The 14979-nt window shown below is 43.6% G+C and overlaps 1 protein-coding gene across 4 annotated transcripts in view; it reads right to left on the reverse strand.

Annotated features, from left to right (window-relative positions):
- Positions 1–14979, reverse strand: part of PSD3 (pleckstrin and Sec7 domain containing 3) — a 525478-nt gene that overhangs the window by 462994 nt on the left and 47505 nt on the right. For all 4 annotated transcript variants that reach the window (XM_083175230.1, XM_083175238.1, XM_083175279.1 and 1 more), the window contains exon 2: positions 8008–8849. In XM_083175230.1, coding sequence (XP_083031356.1) covers positions 8008–8742 — 735 coding nt within the window. In that variant the 5' untranslated portion in view covers positions 8743–8849. The remainder of the gene's footprint in view (positions 1–8007; positions 8850–14979) is intronic.

Raw genomic sequence — 14979 nt, forward strand, 5'->3', positions numbered from 1 at the left:
CTCCCACTATTTCCTCCTCCATCATCCTCCAAAAATGTGTTTTTATTTCATTTATTACTTTTATTTCTTTTTCTTACTTTACACTGGACACAGCCTGTCACACTGGACACAGCCCCTTGGACACTGGACACTGCCCCTGGACACAGCCCCTGAACACTGCCCCTGGACACTGGACACAGCCTGTCACCCTGGACACAGCCCCTGGACAATGGACACAGCCTCTGGACACAGCTCCTGTACACTGGACACAGCCGTCACACTGGACACAGCCCCTGGACAATGGACACAGCCGTCACACTGGACACAGCCTCTGGACACCGCCCCTGGACACAGCTCCTGTACACTGGACAATGGATATATGTCACGCTGGACACTGGATATATGCTGTCACACAATGGTTAGATGTCACACTGGCCACTGGATATATGTCGTCACACTGGACACAGGATATATGTCGTCACACTGGACACAGGATATATGTCGTCACACTGGACACTGGATATATGTCGTCACAGTGGACACAGGATATATGTCGTTACACTGGACAATGGATATATGTCATGCTGGACACAGGATATATGCCGGCACACATTACATGTCACACTGGACACAGGATATATGTTGTGACTTGTGACACTGGACACAGGATATATTGTCGTCACACTGGCCACTGGATATATGTCATCACACTGGACACAGGATATATGTCGTCACACTGGACACTGGATATATGTCGTCACACTGGACACTGGATATATGTCATCACACTGGACACTGGATATATGTCGTCACACTGGACAATGGATATATGTCACGCTGGACACAGGATATATGCCGGCACACATTACATGTCACACTGGACACAGGATATATGTTGTGACTTGTGACACTGGACACAGGATATATTGTCGTCACACTGGCCACTGGATATATGTCGTCACACTGGACACAGGATATATGTTGTCACACTGGACACAGGATATATGTCGTCACACTGGACACAGGATATATGTTGTCACACTGGACACTGGATATATGTCGTCACACTGGACAATGGATATATGTCACGCTGGACACAGGATATATGCCGGCACACATTACATGTCACACTGGACACAGGATATATGTTGTGACTTGTGACACTGGACACAGGATATGTTGTCGTCACACTGGACACTGGATAGATGTCGTCACACTGGACACAGGATATATGTCGTCACACTGGACACAGGATATGTCGTCAGTCGTCACACAGGACAGGACACAGGATATATGTCGTGAGTGACTCGTGACACTGGACAATGGATAAGATATAGGCCGTCACACTGGACACAGCCCCTTGTATTACTGCAGCCCCTGTACACAGTGTACTACTCAGCAGCACTGCAGCCCCTGCGTGTGAGCACTGCAGCACTGAGTTAGTTAGTTAAATCACAAAAAACACAGGGTTCAGGGCTAAATAAATCACAACACAGGGCTTAGGGCTAAATAAATCACAACAGGGCATGGGCCACGGGACAGCCCCTGGACAGTGGACACTGCAGCTCCTGCGTGTGAGCACTGCAGCACCTAGTTAGTTAAATCACACTACAGGGCTAAGGCCTATAAACAGTCACTGACTCTCAAGTCTACAACACAGGGCAGTGAGGGCACAGGGCAGGTCACGGAGCACAGCACAGGGCAGTGAGGGCACAGGGCAGGTCACAGAGCACAGCACAGGGCAGTGAGGGCACAGGGCAGGTCACGGAGCACAGCACAGGGCAGTGAGGGCACAGGGCAGGTCACGGAGCACAGCACAGCACGGAGCACAGCACAGGGCAGTGAGGGCACAGGTCAGGTCACGGAGCACATGGCACAGAGCACAGCACGGAGCACACAGAGCTTCCCAACCACCCTCTTCCCTCTCCAAGATTGGAGTGAAGATGGCGGGGCGCGCGTGCGTCTTTTATAAGATCCCGCTCCCACGAGAATCCGACAGCGCGATGATGACGTTCGGCCTCGTTATTGGTCCGGAATTCAGGCGTGAACTCCCGAGCCGGCTCGGATCTGACCCGGATACCCAATATTCGGATCTGTCGGATCTCGGGGATCCGGACCCGCTCATCTCTACTAAAAATACATATTTTTCTTTGGGTGCTTGATGCAAATGGAGAGAGATGCAATTGTGAGAGGTACAGTACCAGTCAATCAGCTTCTGCCTTACATTTTACAGACTGTTTGAAAATGGCAGTTGGGGGCTGATTGGTTGATACTTTGTCTTTTACAATTTTATTCCTATCCAAGCTTTTATAAATAACCCCATACAGTGGCAGATCCTGAAATAAATGACAGGGAGGAGGGGAGAAGAGGTGGGGGAGTATCTTGTGCATACAGAAGGTATGCGTACTCCCTGAAAAGTGGACATGCCTCAAAGCATAGGTGCCAAAGGCAATGCCTTACTTCTATAATGGGAGGGTGATACCTTGGAGAGGTAGAGGGTGATGGGGATATTGTGATGCAGGGGAGAGGCAGAGGATGATGCACTTGGTGACAGAGAAAGATAGAGGAAGACAGAGAGGCTGGGGTGACCAGGAGAGGGAGGCAGTGGGTTACACCAGGGAATAGGTGACAGTAGCTGATGCCACAGGGATTTGGCAGTGAGTGATGTAGAGGAGGACAGGGAGAAGCAGTGGGTACCACAGATCTCTGCAGGAGGCAGTAAAGGTAGTAAATTAGGTTGAAATGTTTTCCTAAGAAATGAATAGAAAATATCAGTAGTGGAAACAGGCAAAAAAACTATGGGCGGTTAACACGATAGCTGGCAGGAGAGGGAGAGAAAAACAGAAGAAAGACAGAGAGGGAGAGACAGGAGGGGGGGGGATTTACTAAGAGGGGAGTCCTATTTCACATGGGATGTTGCTATGGACAAATAATACCTCTTTCAGACCGCACTCTGGACCCGGGTTATTGCCGTGTCCTTGTGTCTACAACCCGGGTCGAGGTGCGGTGTGAATGCGCCACTGTGAGGATTCCCGGGTTGAGCAACACTGCATTTCAACCCTGGTCTTGACCAGGGTTGAACACAGCTCTAACTCGGGTTGGGGTGCAGTCTGAAAGCTCCCTACCCAGGTTATTAAACACTGCATTTATCAAACACAGCTATTGGGTGATTTCTCTGTCTCCTTTCATGAGGTCAGTGGCCAGAGCCTGGAAAAACAAGCAGCACACTGCAGAGCACATGCCTGAGGCAGTATTCCGGCAGTAGCACAGCCATGTCCTCAGTTTGGTCAGATGAGCAGGTGAGGGAAATGCTGAATATAAGGGGAGAGGAAGAAATCTGTACACAAATGACAGGAACAGTAAAATATGCTGTGGTTTACAAAAACATAGCTAAAAGAGGCTCTCCCCCTGCGCAAATATAGGCGTCACTCGTATTCCTCTCAGCTCCTCACTTTTGTTTCCTTTGTGACGTCATGTTTGTAAGCCTGAAAAAATTCCACTTTAATGACACCAATAGGTTTTGATGTGCTGACCCGGGTCCAGTGTGAAAGCGGCCAACCAAGGAATAACCCGGGTTGAAGTGCAGTGTGAAAGATGTCAAAAAGGAGTCTGAGCCAGGTCGCAGCAGGGATGGACCCGTTTTCAAAATACAGGGTTTGACCCGGGTTTGCGGTCGGAAAGCAGTATTATACCCCTTTTACACCAAAAATCCCAGATCCGACCCGGCATTTGGATGAAGGATCCAAGCCGGGTCGGATCCGGGATTTACACCATTTACACTGTGGTGCCCACCCGCAGTGTAGACGGAGGCGGCGCTTGGAGATGACATCATCTCCAAGCGCCGGGACCATGATCATCCCCGCCGGGACCACTGATCGCTGTGCTGGGGTCAGCCCAGCACCAAGGTAAGCTGCTGAGCTGCCCCCAGCCCCTGCGGTCCGCAGGTTGCACGTTCCCCATTGATGTAAATGGGAGCCTGGTCGGATGACCCGGCGTACCCATTTACACCGCCCTCTACCCAGGTCCTAGCCGTGTTCCAGTAGAAGTCCCATGTAAAGGGACACAGCGTGTCCTATTTACACCGCCGCTGACCCCGGTCATAAATTGTGGCAGGGACAGCATATTTCCCTAAAATGGTAATGTGGAAGATCCAGTCCAGGTTTCCTAAACTAATGTGAGATCAAGGTTTGGCTGATTACAGTATAGGCAGTAAAGTGCCGTCAGGCTAGGAAGGGGAAGCAGAGCAGCTCCTGTCATACTCCATTAGAATTCAGAGTTTTTACTATAAAATCATTAGAATTATACAAACATATTTATAACTTATAATATCGTCTTTATAGTATTCTATATAATGGTTGTAATAAAGAAGATCTAACCTGTCTAGATAGACAGTCATTAGGTTGACCCCATATTGTTGACATGCATTAAGGTCAATAGGGTTAACATCTCATCAAAGAGAAACAAGAAGCAGGTGCAATATTTACACCACATTACTGATTAGAATGTGAATACAATTTGAAATATATGTTGCAATAAATTGATTTGTTTTTTTACATAATGTTGGCCAGGGTTTATGGGCTTACCCACCAGATTCAGGTAAGCTCATTGGGTAGGTCCCTTAAATAAGTGTTCAAATCTAGGGCGTGGGACAAAAGATCATAAGGGACAAAAGACAGACAGATTAATGGTAGACAGTGGGTAAAGTTGACAGGTACAGAAGGATTAAATGGTCAATATGACAATGGTCAACATCAAAGAGTCGATACAAGTTATCTCTGTTTGTTTCCTGGGTGTCATTTAATATCTTTAACTATATCTTAGCACAATCAGTGGAAACATTTACCCTTGTGAGTTTGCGTCACTTGCCAGTTTACTATTCCCACTCATAATCCATGTGCATAGTAAGTTAAACAAAAGATGGAAAAAACACTAAAACACTTGTGTCAACCGTTTTTGTGTGGACCATTGTTATGTCAACCTTTTGACCAAGTTGCCTTTTGTACCTTTTGACCTTAAGTGTGGTCTCACTTTTACCTGTCAGCCTTTTAACCCTGTCCAGCTATTGCATTTCGACCATATCGAGTCGACCTATTGACTGTCAACACAAACACTGTTGACCTATAAATTGGAACCGCTATATAATACAATCATCGTTGTACTATTGTAAGTAGTTGTATTATTCTAATCGTTTTTAGATGTTTAAATCTGGCTGTGACCCTAGCCAGTGTCTCCATTGATCTCAATGTACTTTTGAAATATCGAAATACATGCCCTTTATTTCATGTTATTCTTACTCTTACTCTTCCCTTCATGTTCTACCCATTGTCCCAGTATTATGCTGCTCTGTCAGGGTTCCCTCATTTTCTCAGATGTGAATTTTATAGCTATTGCTTCAGAGTTCCTCTTCTCCCCCATTTACCGTAGATATTGTGACTATTAATTCTAGAGGGTTGAACACCTCAGAGAAGAAAGCTAAGAGAGCTAACCCCACGAAAGCTGGGCTGACATTGCATTTATTTATTTACATTGTCTCTGCCCATTGGTCGAGGGGGGGGGGGTTGTCTGCTCTTCAAATGTACAATTTTTAACCAACTTTTGTTAATGTACATGCTCTCAACCAGATTCAGACAGATTTCTTCAAAGCAGTTCTGGACAATATAGACTACATGAGGAAAGGTGTATTAGTCTTAATTGGTAGTTAACTCCACTGGGTGCTGGACCTACAGCAGGATACTGCTATAGGCTCCCCATCAATCCCAGTACTCAGCTATGTTTGGTACATACTCTTCAGACAGGGTTTTTAAAACACTTATGGGATGTATTTTTTTCTGGTCGTTTGGTTAGCCAGATGTGCTGTGACGGCTGTGGTTCTTATTTGCCTTGTGTTTGCAAAGGCTCAGGGGTCCCAGATATAAAGTCCTCCTTTCCTTGGAAATTAGGGATGATGCTGTAACCCATAAATTTTGAACGTCCAAGTGGTATCAAGGGGACATCACGGGATGAAGATGAACCAGGTCACTTCTTTTTGGTGGATGCAGTCAGCAATATTTGTAAAGCTCAACGCGTTTCCCCGGAACCTCCGGCTTCCTCAATTGATTCACACAATACGAGATAATTTTTAATTTTTAATTTTTCATATTTGTATAATTATATGTGTATTGTTTATATTTTATATATAAAATAATTTTTTAAGAGAACCGTGTAACTTATTATTGAGATAACAATAAAGGCAGTCTCCACTTTACTCATCATGCTTTGGGAGCGCGCATCACCGCTTACCACTCATTGCCGGTCTGTACACACTGGGCAGCTTTGAGCTGAAAGCCGATCAAAACAAGTTTGAGCAGCTTTCAGCTCAAAATCACCAAGTGTGTATGGGCCTTTACTGTTGAAACCCTGAGTACCAATATATTACCAAATACTCCATTAAGATGTTCATCTTACAAACTATATGTACTACTGATTTACAGTATGGTGGTATGTTTGGTGCAGCCCGAAGCACCTCTTACAAAAACATATCCTGAAGCAACAATATTTGCATGACTTATAGAGTTTTCAAATTCCAGTCAGTTTTATTTAATCAGTTTGTGGATGAGCTAATGCAAATAAATGCATTCTTTATTCTGTTGACCTTGGATATGACATAAATCGTAATGTGTCATAGTTAAGGAGGAAGGCACATGACAAGTATGACTAGTAGTAGTTAAAAATGAAGGAAGCAAAAGTAAAATATTTTCCCACAGCTCTAAACAGATGATGTAAAGTTGCCCAAAATAGGAATGCTCTTAAATCATGAAGTCTTAAACTCAAGTTCTGTATCATACCTCCCAATGAAAAGGCAGCGTAGCCTTAGCAATAGGGTGTGTCATAGCAAGAATGATGCTATCATGAGCCACGCCTCCCCCGTTTTCCTCACTGTGGGGCAATTTCTAGTGCTTTGTGAACTGCCCCGATTCCCCCTATATCCATTGGTTAGACTAAGGTGTGCTGTGATAAGCAGTTAGTGACAAGATCACCCAACCAGTCCCCCCCCCCTACCCCCACCCCACCTTGGAACACTGCTGACTGTTGGTGAGACAGTCCCAAAAAAAGGACTCTATCCCTCTAAAAATTGTGACAGTTGGGAGATATGAGGTATACATAACATAATCCATTAGTCAGTTATTCCCTATAACACCCACATATAGCATTAGGTTTATCTCAGGAAACAAATCATGCGGCTATTTTAGTAATATTGATGTTTTTATTGAAAACAAGTAAAAATAGGTCCAACCTTGATCTGACAGCAGAAAAAAAATCAATTATGTAACATCCAAAGTACAATTTTAGGTCACGCTATATTTATTTATACATGTGTTCTATTTTTTATAATGATGATCGATGAATGATACAATAAAAATAGCTGATAATCCAGTATTCTTGCAGATGCCCCCCACCAGCCTAACTCTGACCCTCCCTTCTCAGTGCCTAAACCTATCCCTTACTCTCCGAATACCAACCCGCCACCCCCAAACACCACATACTCATTGATCGGGATGCCGGCTGTCGGTATTCCAACATCGGCATCCTGATATATTTAATATTCCAGCGCCGGTCTTTTGAAAGCAGTTGGGATGCTGAACACCGGCCTCCTGACCTCTGGGATGCTGACTGCATCTCCATGGCCAGGATGTAATGAAAGTTGATTTCTGTGAAAAAGTCATACATTATAATATCGGACTTTTTAAAAACAACTGTCATTACATCCTGGTCCGCATTTCAAGGTCACTAAATCAGGTTTCAGCAATGTGTTAAGCCCAAACTACAGTGACTGTGGTGTGTTCTCCTCCTACAGACTTGGTCTGGTTTTCTGGTCAATTAAAAACAACCTATAAAACCTCATAATTTTTTTAAAGATGCATTAAACAAGGAATGAAGTACCAGTATTGCATTGTATGCCACATTATTATGTATACTTTTAGACACAAGTTTATCTGATAGTTTTGCAGGAAACTTCAGCAGGTAAATATACATAAATGAAAGACTTACCTTCTCCAGTGTGACAGGACTAGCAGTGGTCAGGGACGTGGCGTACCTGGTGGTTAGCTTCTGTCCCTCTAAGCGGTTCCCCAAACATCGGTCACTTAATCCTGTTAATGAAGCAGATTTTTCCACAGCTGTATCATGGAAACCTTTACAGTCAGGACTTGGGAAAATAATTGGTGCATTTGTCAGAGGGGGTTTGCAGACCTCCACTTTCCACCACATCTTTTCTTCTTCTGAACTGGAAGGTTGGTCCATCACATTCCAGCAGCTAGAAACATAACTGTGACTGGAGGAGGGACAGAAGTTATTGCCTGTAGCATGCTGGCTTGTCACGGGGACATCAGATCTGTAACTTGCAGTTTCCTTCAGCTGATTAAACAAACTTGTCCCCTGATTGTGATGAGAAACTGTATCTGTGCCTTTGGCAAGTCCCAGCGTGTACCCTTGGGCAGCAGTTGAGGCTCTCTGTGTGCCATTGCTCATTGCAGTGCAGATGTGAGAGCATGACACTGTGTTCTGAACACAGCTGTCTGCCTCTGTCTTTAGCCTGATGCAAGGAGGCTGTGTGTCTTCTCTCACAGGAGAATCTGCCCTCCCAGTGTCACATGCCTCTCTGCTTGTAGCTAAGAAAGTTTCCCCTGCCAAGCCGCACGCCTTCTGTGAGTGCTCAGCAGATCTGCTTGGTGACTTCAGCTGGATATAGAGGAAGGAAGTTTTCATCTGTAGCTGCTCTGCCATTTCCTCACCGTGAACTTGTCAAGAGACAGTTGTATATCCTACTATGGAAAAGTACCGGACCTTTCCCGAGACCACCCTGAATCCATCATCTTCTTCACACCACATACCTAGACCAATAAACAACATTCGTTATTCTGTTATGTTGCATATTATAATTAAAATCTATCTGTATAAGCTTATAATTATTTCACAATGTATGAAATTATCATTGTTTTACATTCATTTTGTTTTACTTTCATTTTAGTATAGAAAAATACTGTACTAATTGTGTATATCGGTGCTGGGACTGATGTGAATGTTCATATATTCTCTGTAAAGCGCTGAGGAATACTGTATGTGTGCGCTTTGTAAATAACTGGTAATAAATATCTAATGTTTTCATTTTAACTTCCTTTTGTGTTTTGAAAGCTGCATTCACACACACACAACTAATTAACCCTGGAGCCTTGGGGTCTGCTCCATGCAGCTGATTACCCAGTTATTTGTAGTTTACCTAAAATCCATGGAGGGGGGGCGTGTGAGTGGGATGACCAATCAGCAGCTACACTTATGGACTTTGTGTTATGATTGGCCTTGGTGAAAATCACAAGAATAAGCAAAAAGATAAAGCATTATATTCAGTTTATGTTGCTGGAGGATTTGAAATCAAATATAATACAATTGTTAAATGTGAAAACACAATTTAATAGCATTTTAATAAAATATAATTAGAATATTATGATACCTGTTACATTAAAATACAAAATACTATGCATAAAACAATCCAAACACAGTCTACACTACAAATAGAATTACCCCATGACATACTTTCCAATCGTTCCACTTTCAGCAGGACTGCCCCTATATTGGACTCATTCAGATTTGCTAGGGGTTGGGAGGTATTCCAAAGCTTCCAAAGCCAGATTACTGGCAAGGAGGAACAGTCAGGCACCTAGGGCCCAGTGGTCCTACGGAGTTCTGCCTTGTCCGCAACCATGCTGTGATGGTTGATGGAGCCCAGCAGTTAGAGGTAGGGACCGAGCATCAGAGCACACTGAGGGGTAAATGTATTATCGTTCAGGTATAATTCTTCCTGATCAACCTGGATGTCGACGTGGGGGAGAGAAAACTTCCCCCTGGGGCAATCATTGTCAGGCCTCCAACAGCGCATCAGCTTGAGCCCCTAACATACTGTATAGTACTCTTCTCATCCTTCATATATAGGGGGGAGGTGCATTTGGTGGGGCACAGGGTGGTGTTGACCTGTTCTCTAGGCTGCGAGTATAGGGATGGGGACACCTCCAAAATGCTGGGCATTCCCCTGTTGCCATTCCCTTTCCATGCGAATGCCTTGACGAGTGTGGCACAGGGAGTCTGCGCATATACGCACATGCGCAGACCCCCCATCATCGAAAACAGGGCCGAATTCGGACGTGTACGAACAGAAATATTGTAGCCTAGTGAACAGCTCAGCACCGCCCCGCAGAAGGAAAGCTGCCACCCGCACACTATCAATCACTTATGAGGGGATATGTATGAGAACATACCCCCTCGCAAGCAGATTGACGAAAATGGGGCGGCAGCTGAGGTCATATGACGCCCTGAGCAGGCATCGTCCCACCTGCGGTCCCAGTGTTTTTATAGGGACGTTCATGTCCCCTGCTGCCTCTGCCACCCATATTGTTGCTTCAGTGTCCTGTACCCTAATGCAATGTTATGTATTTACCATGTACTTGTCCTAAATTGCCTTGTACTGCGATTCGTTATTTTCTTGTTTTGGGGGCTCATTTATGTATTGTTAGGCACTGCGGAACCCTTGTGGCGCCATATAAATAAACAATAATAATAATAATAATACTAGAAAGGCATAGTAGAATGATATATACCCCTATAATACACCCCCGCCTTTAGTTCTTAACAGCCATGTATTATCTGACATTGATACATGCTTCACTTATAGGATATAATATTAGAAATTCTGACCATCATTTCTGTACAGTAACACTGTACACACAGTAAAAGAGGTCTTAGTTGATAACTTGTTAAATTCTGTGTTATAACCAGAAATGTAACTGTAGTGTGTAGATCTGCATCGATTCACCTTTGTAGGCAGGGGCTAGCTGGAAACTTTTAGCCTGGAGGGGGGTAAATTCAAGCAATTGGCCCTGTCTTCCACAAACACCCGACAATGGAAAAATGGGCATGAACCGGACATTCATTCAAGCATATATTTGCATCTACATACCATAGGATGTATACAACATAGGGGTGAATATACACAATTTTTCAAATATGTGTAAAGCATGACGGATTGCATATCCAATGGTGTTGCACTGTGCCAGAAAAAGAAATGGTGCCCCCCCCCCACACACACACACATACTCACTAAAAAAAGGGACAGTGTGCGTAGGCGTACAGCAAAAATTTGCCCATTACACATTATGCCACACCGTAATGCCCATTACACATTATGCCACAAATAATGTGTAATGCCCATTACACATTATGCCACACACCATTATGCCCATTACACATTACGCCACACAATGTATTGCCTATTACACATTATGAATCACACCATAACGCCTATTTCATATCCTGCTAAATGCCGCAATGCCTATTACATAATATACCACACACCGTAATGCCTATTACACATACTACATGCCATAATGCATATCACTTATATTACCAAAAATATTATGCCATATAAGGGCTGCTTACCTACATGCTCGTTGCCTGGAGTATATGCTTGTTGGCAAGGGTTTACATGCTCCTTTCTATGGGGGATTTCATGCTTGTTGCCCAGGGGATTACATGCTCTTTGCCAGAGGATTAAATACCCCTTGCCATGTGGGAGTTACACGATCGTTGTCACAGGGGATTACATGCTCCTTGCCAGGGGATTCATGCTTGGTGCCATGGGGGGCTCATTGCCATGGGGGATTACATGCTTGTTGCCTTGGGGGATTACATGCTTGTTGCCATGGGGGATTACATGTTTGTTGCACCTGCGCAGCCTCACTGCAGTCTTTTAGGAAGAAAGGTCTGGCCGTGTGATTCCCAGCTGGAGGCAAGTTAATAATAGCTGCTAATACAGCCTGGTGACACCCTCGCAAATGACATGAGCGGTTCACCCGGCTGCGCTGTCTCTGGCTCCTCTCTTGGTGTTCTAGTGTGACAGTGGTTGCACAAGCCAATAGAGAAGTCATAGACAGCGCAGCCGAGGGCACCGTTCATGTCAGTTGCCAGAGCTCGTCTCACATCACAAGGCTGTATTAGCAGCTGTATTAGTTTGCCACCAGCTTGACATCACACTGTGGCTGGACCTTTTTTCCTAAAAGGCTGCAGTGCAGGGTGAATGCAATGTCAGGGTGCGCAGGGTGCACAACTAGTTGTGTAAAGTCAGAGCAGGAACAGATGACCTTTTCTCTGACGGCCAGATCCAAGTGCAAGTGAACCAGCACTGGGGGGGACACACGATTACAGTGCTAAAGTACTTTGTATCCTGTTCATCCAAAACGGAAATAAATGATCTAACATAATCTGGATTTCCTGTGAGTTATTCATGAATATTTCATCATTAATTCCAAACTAACTGTCTGAAATGTAGATATTGTAGAAAACAAATTGCCAGATGAATATGTTGCCTACTGCATTTCCTGATTCCTAGTTACTATTAGGGGTAAATTTAGTTAGTGTGGTTATTGCTCTTGGGGGATGGGGGGCTATTTAATTAGTCCTTGTCAGCAGCACTTAGCAAGGATTTTTTTTACACCTCTGATGTCCCCGAAAACGATTAGGATAACGCATGACATGACCCTGTTAACCCTTCTAGTGCCAACATTGCTGTGAGACATCCACAAAATATCCGCTAAAAATCACAGCGACGATTGGGTGCAATATTTAACCCCTTACCGACGCAGCCTGTTTTTGCCTTCCTGACAGAGGCCTTTTTTTCAAATCTGACATGTATCACTTTATGTGGGGATAACTTTTTATTGCTTTTACTTATCCCAGTGATTTTGAGATTGTTTTCTCGTGACACATTGTACTTTAAGTTAGTGGTAAATTTTGGTCGATACAGTCTGTTTTTTTGTGTGAAAAATACCAAAATGTCGTAAAAAAATTTTCTGCTTGTGAGACAAATAATCATACCACTCAAAATAGTTAATAACTAACATAGACCATATGTATACTTTATTATTACATCATTATTTCAACCTGCTTTTAATTTTTTTGGACACTAGGGGGCAGCAGAGTCAAAATTATACACATAACACAGTAAACGCTGCTTTTGGCTGTTCACGTTTGAACAGCCAATCGCAGCGATCGCTGAGGGGGGGGGGCATCGGTGCCCCCCCTGGGCAATGAGGGAAGATGTCTGCTGTCAGGGACAGCAGACATCGTCCCTCTGTCACCGCGTCTATAGACGCGGTGACAGTTTAAAAACATGACGTACATTTATGCCATGTGTCGGGAAGTACATCCCGACCATGACGTAAATGTACGTCAAATGTCGGGAAGGGGTTAACTAAGCTTCAATGACTTGACTTGGCTTTCATACCACAAGAACAGTCGTGGTGAGCGACGCTCGCATATTTAGTGGACATTTTGAGGATCTCTCACAGTAACGTTGGCAATCAAAGGGTTAACACTTGGATCTATGAACTTTTTATGGTTTATGTACAGTTGTGCTCATAAGTTTACATACCCTAGCCAAATTTGTGATTTTCGTGCCATTTCTCAGAGAATATGAATGATAACTCACAAACTTTTCTTTCACTCATGGTTAGTGGTTGGGTGAAGCCATTTATGGCAAACAACTGCGTTTACTCTTTTGAGGTCATAATGACAACAGAAACAGATCACAGGTGAGGATGGTTACCTTTAGTAGCCATTCAAACCGTTTGTGTCAACTTGTGTGCATGTTATGAGGCCAACATATCCAGGGTATGTAAACTTTTGATCAGGGTCATTGGGTAGTTTCTGTTCTCATTATGATTCAAAAAGAGTAAACACAGTTATTTTGACAATAAATGGCTTCACCCAACCACTAACCATGAGTGAAAGAAACGTTTGTGAGTTATCATTCATATTGACAAATGGCCAGAAAATCAGAAATTCGGCTAGGGTATGTAAACTTAAGAGCACAACTGTATGTTAATGCCCATTAATATGTGTTATTGTCCATTAACCCATTAATTTATTGGGCGTTAAACAGGATCTTGGGTGAAAGAAAGAGTGCCTATGGCTACCTTAATTTTTTATCTGTCAGGGAGTGACTAAATCCCCCCCCCCCTTAAACTACTTTTTAGCAGAGGCTTAAGATGTAAAAAAAATTCCCCCCCACCATAGATTAATGGCCCCATACACTATGCGATTGGTGTGATCGGGACAAGAAGACGAGTGAACATGTGTATGACATCTGATTCGATGCAGGTCCAAGCCATCGGAAGATATAGTGCCTGATCAGATGAGATCATTAGATAGATGAGAGCCAATTGGAGATTCAAAGCTAGCTCGTGGTTAAGTAGGATCATATTGATATAAGAATATGAGTTATGGGGTGAAGAATAGAATGTATAGTCATGGGCAGAATGTTATTTTACCCCGCAGGAGACATAAAAGAGCTGGGACTTCTTAAGACAGATGAGAAACCTAGAATGTTGGGAGATCAATGTGAAAGAGATCAAGACTGCAGGGGTAGAGTGGCCCATAGAGGGATACAGAACCAAGTTGAAGTCTACTGCTATAATATGTTCCCCCTGTTGAATTCTAGTAAAGACAGAAGCACATTTTGACATTGGTTGGGGACATAAACATTAATCAGAGTTCATAATTTATTATTTACTTCCTTGCCAAAATGAGGAAATGTAGGTTCAAAAGTAAGGTGATGAGCAAACAAAATCACAAAACTGTCCCTCGTTTTTAGTAGTATGGTCGTAAGCATGAAAAGAACCCTTAAAAAGTCTAAAATTAGCTAAAGTTTCCCATGTATTTGGGGACTATTGACCCCTTTTACATTAAAGGATAGCTCAATAAGAACAGGAAATTATATAAAGGTATTTCATCAAAATTCTTAGAGAGGTGTGACCACCATCAATCACCATCAATCACCTTCAGACCAATAAGAACCAAATTAAAAATCAAGAGATATACTTGTGTACTTTACCCTGATGAAATCTGGCTGTGAGACGAAATGCGTCGGATTTATATTCTTCATCTAAAGAATCAAGAAAATCTCTCCTAATGATT

Source organism: Crinia signifera, chromosome 1, assembly GCF_055691185.1.
Source record: "Crinia signifera chromosome 1, ASM5569118v1, whole genome shotgun sequence".
Classification (NCBI taxonomy): domain Eukaryota; kingdom Metazoa; phylum Chordata; class Amphibia; order Anura; family Myobatrachidae; genus Crinia; species Crinia signifera.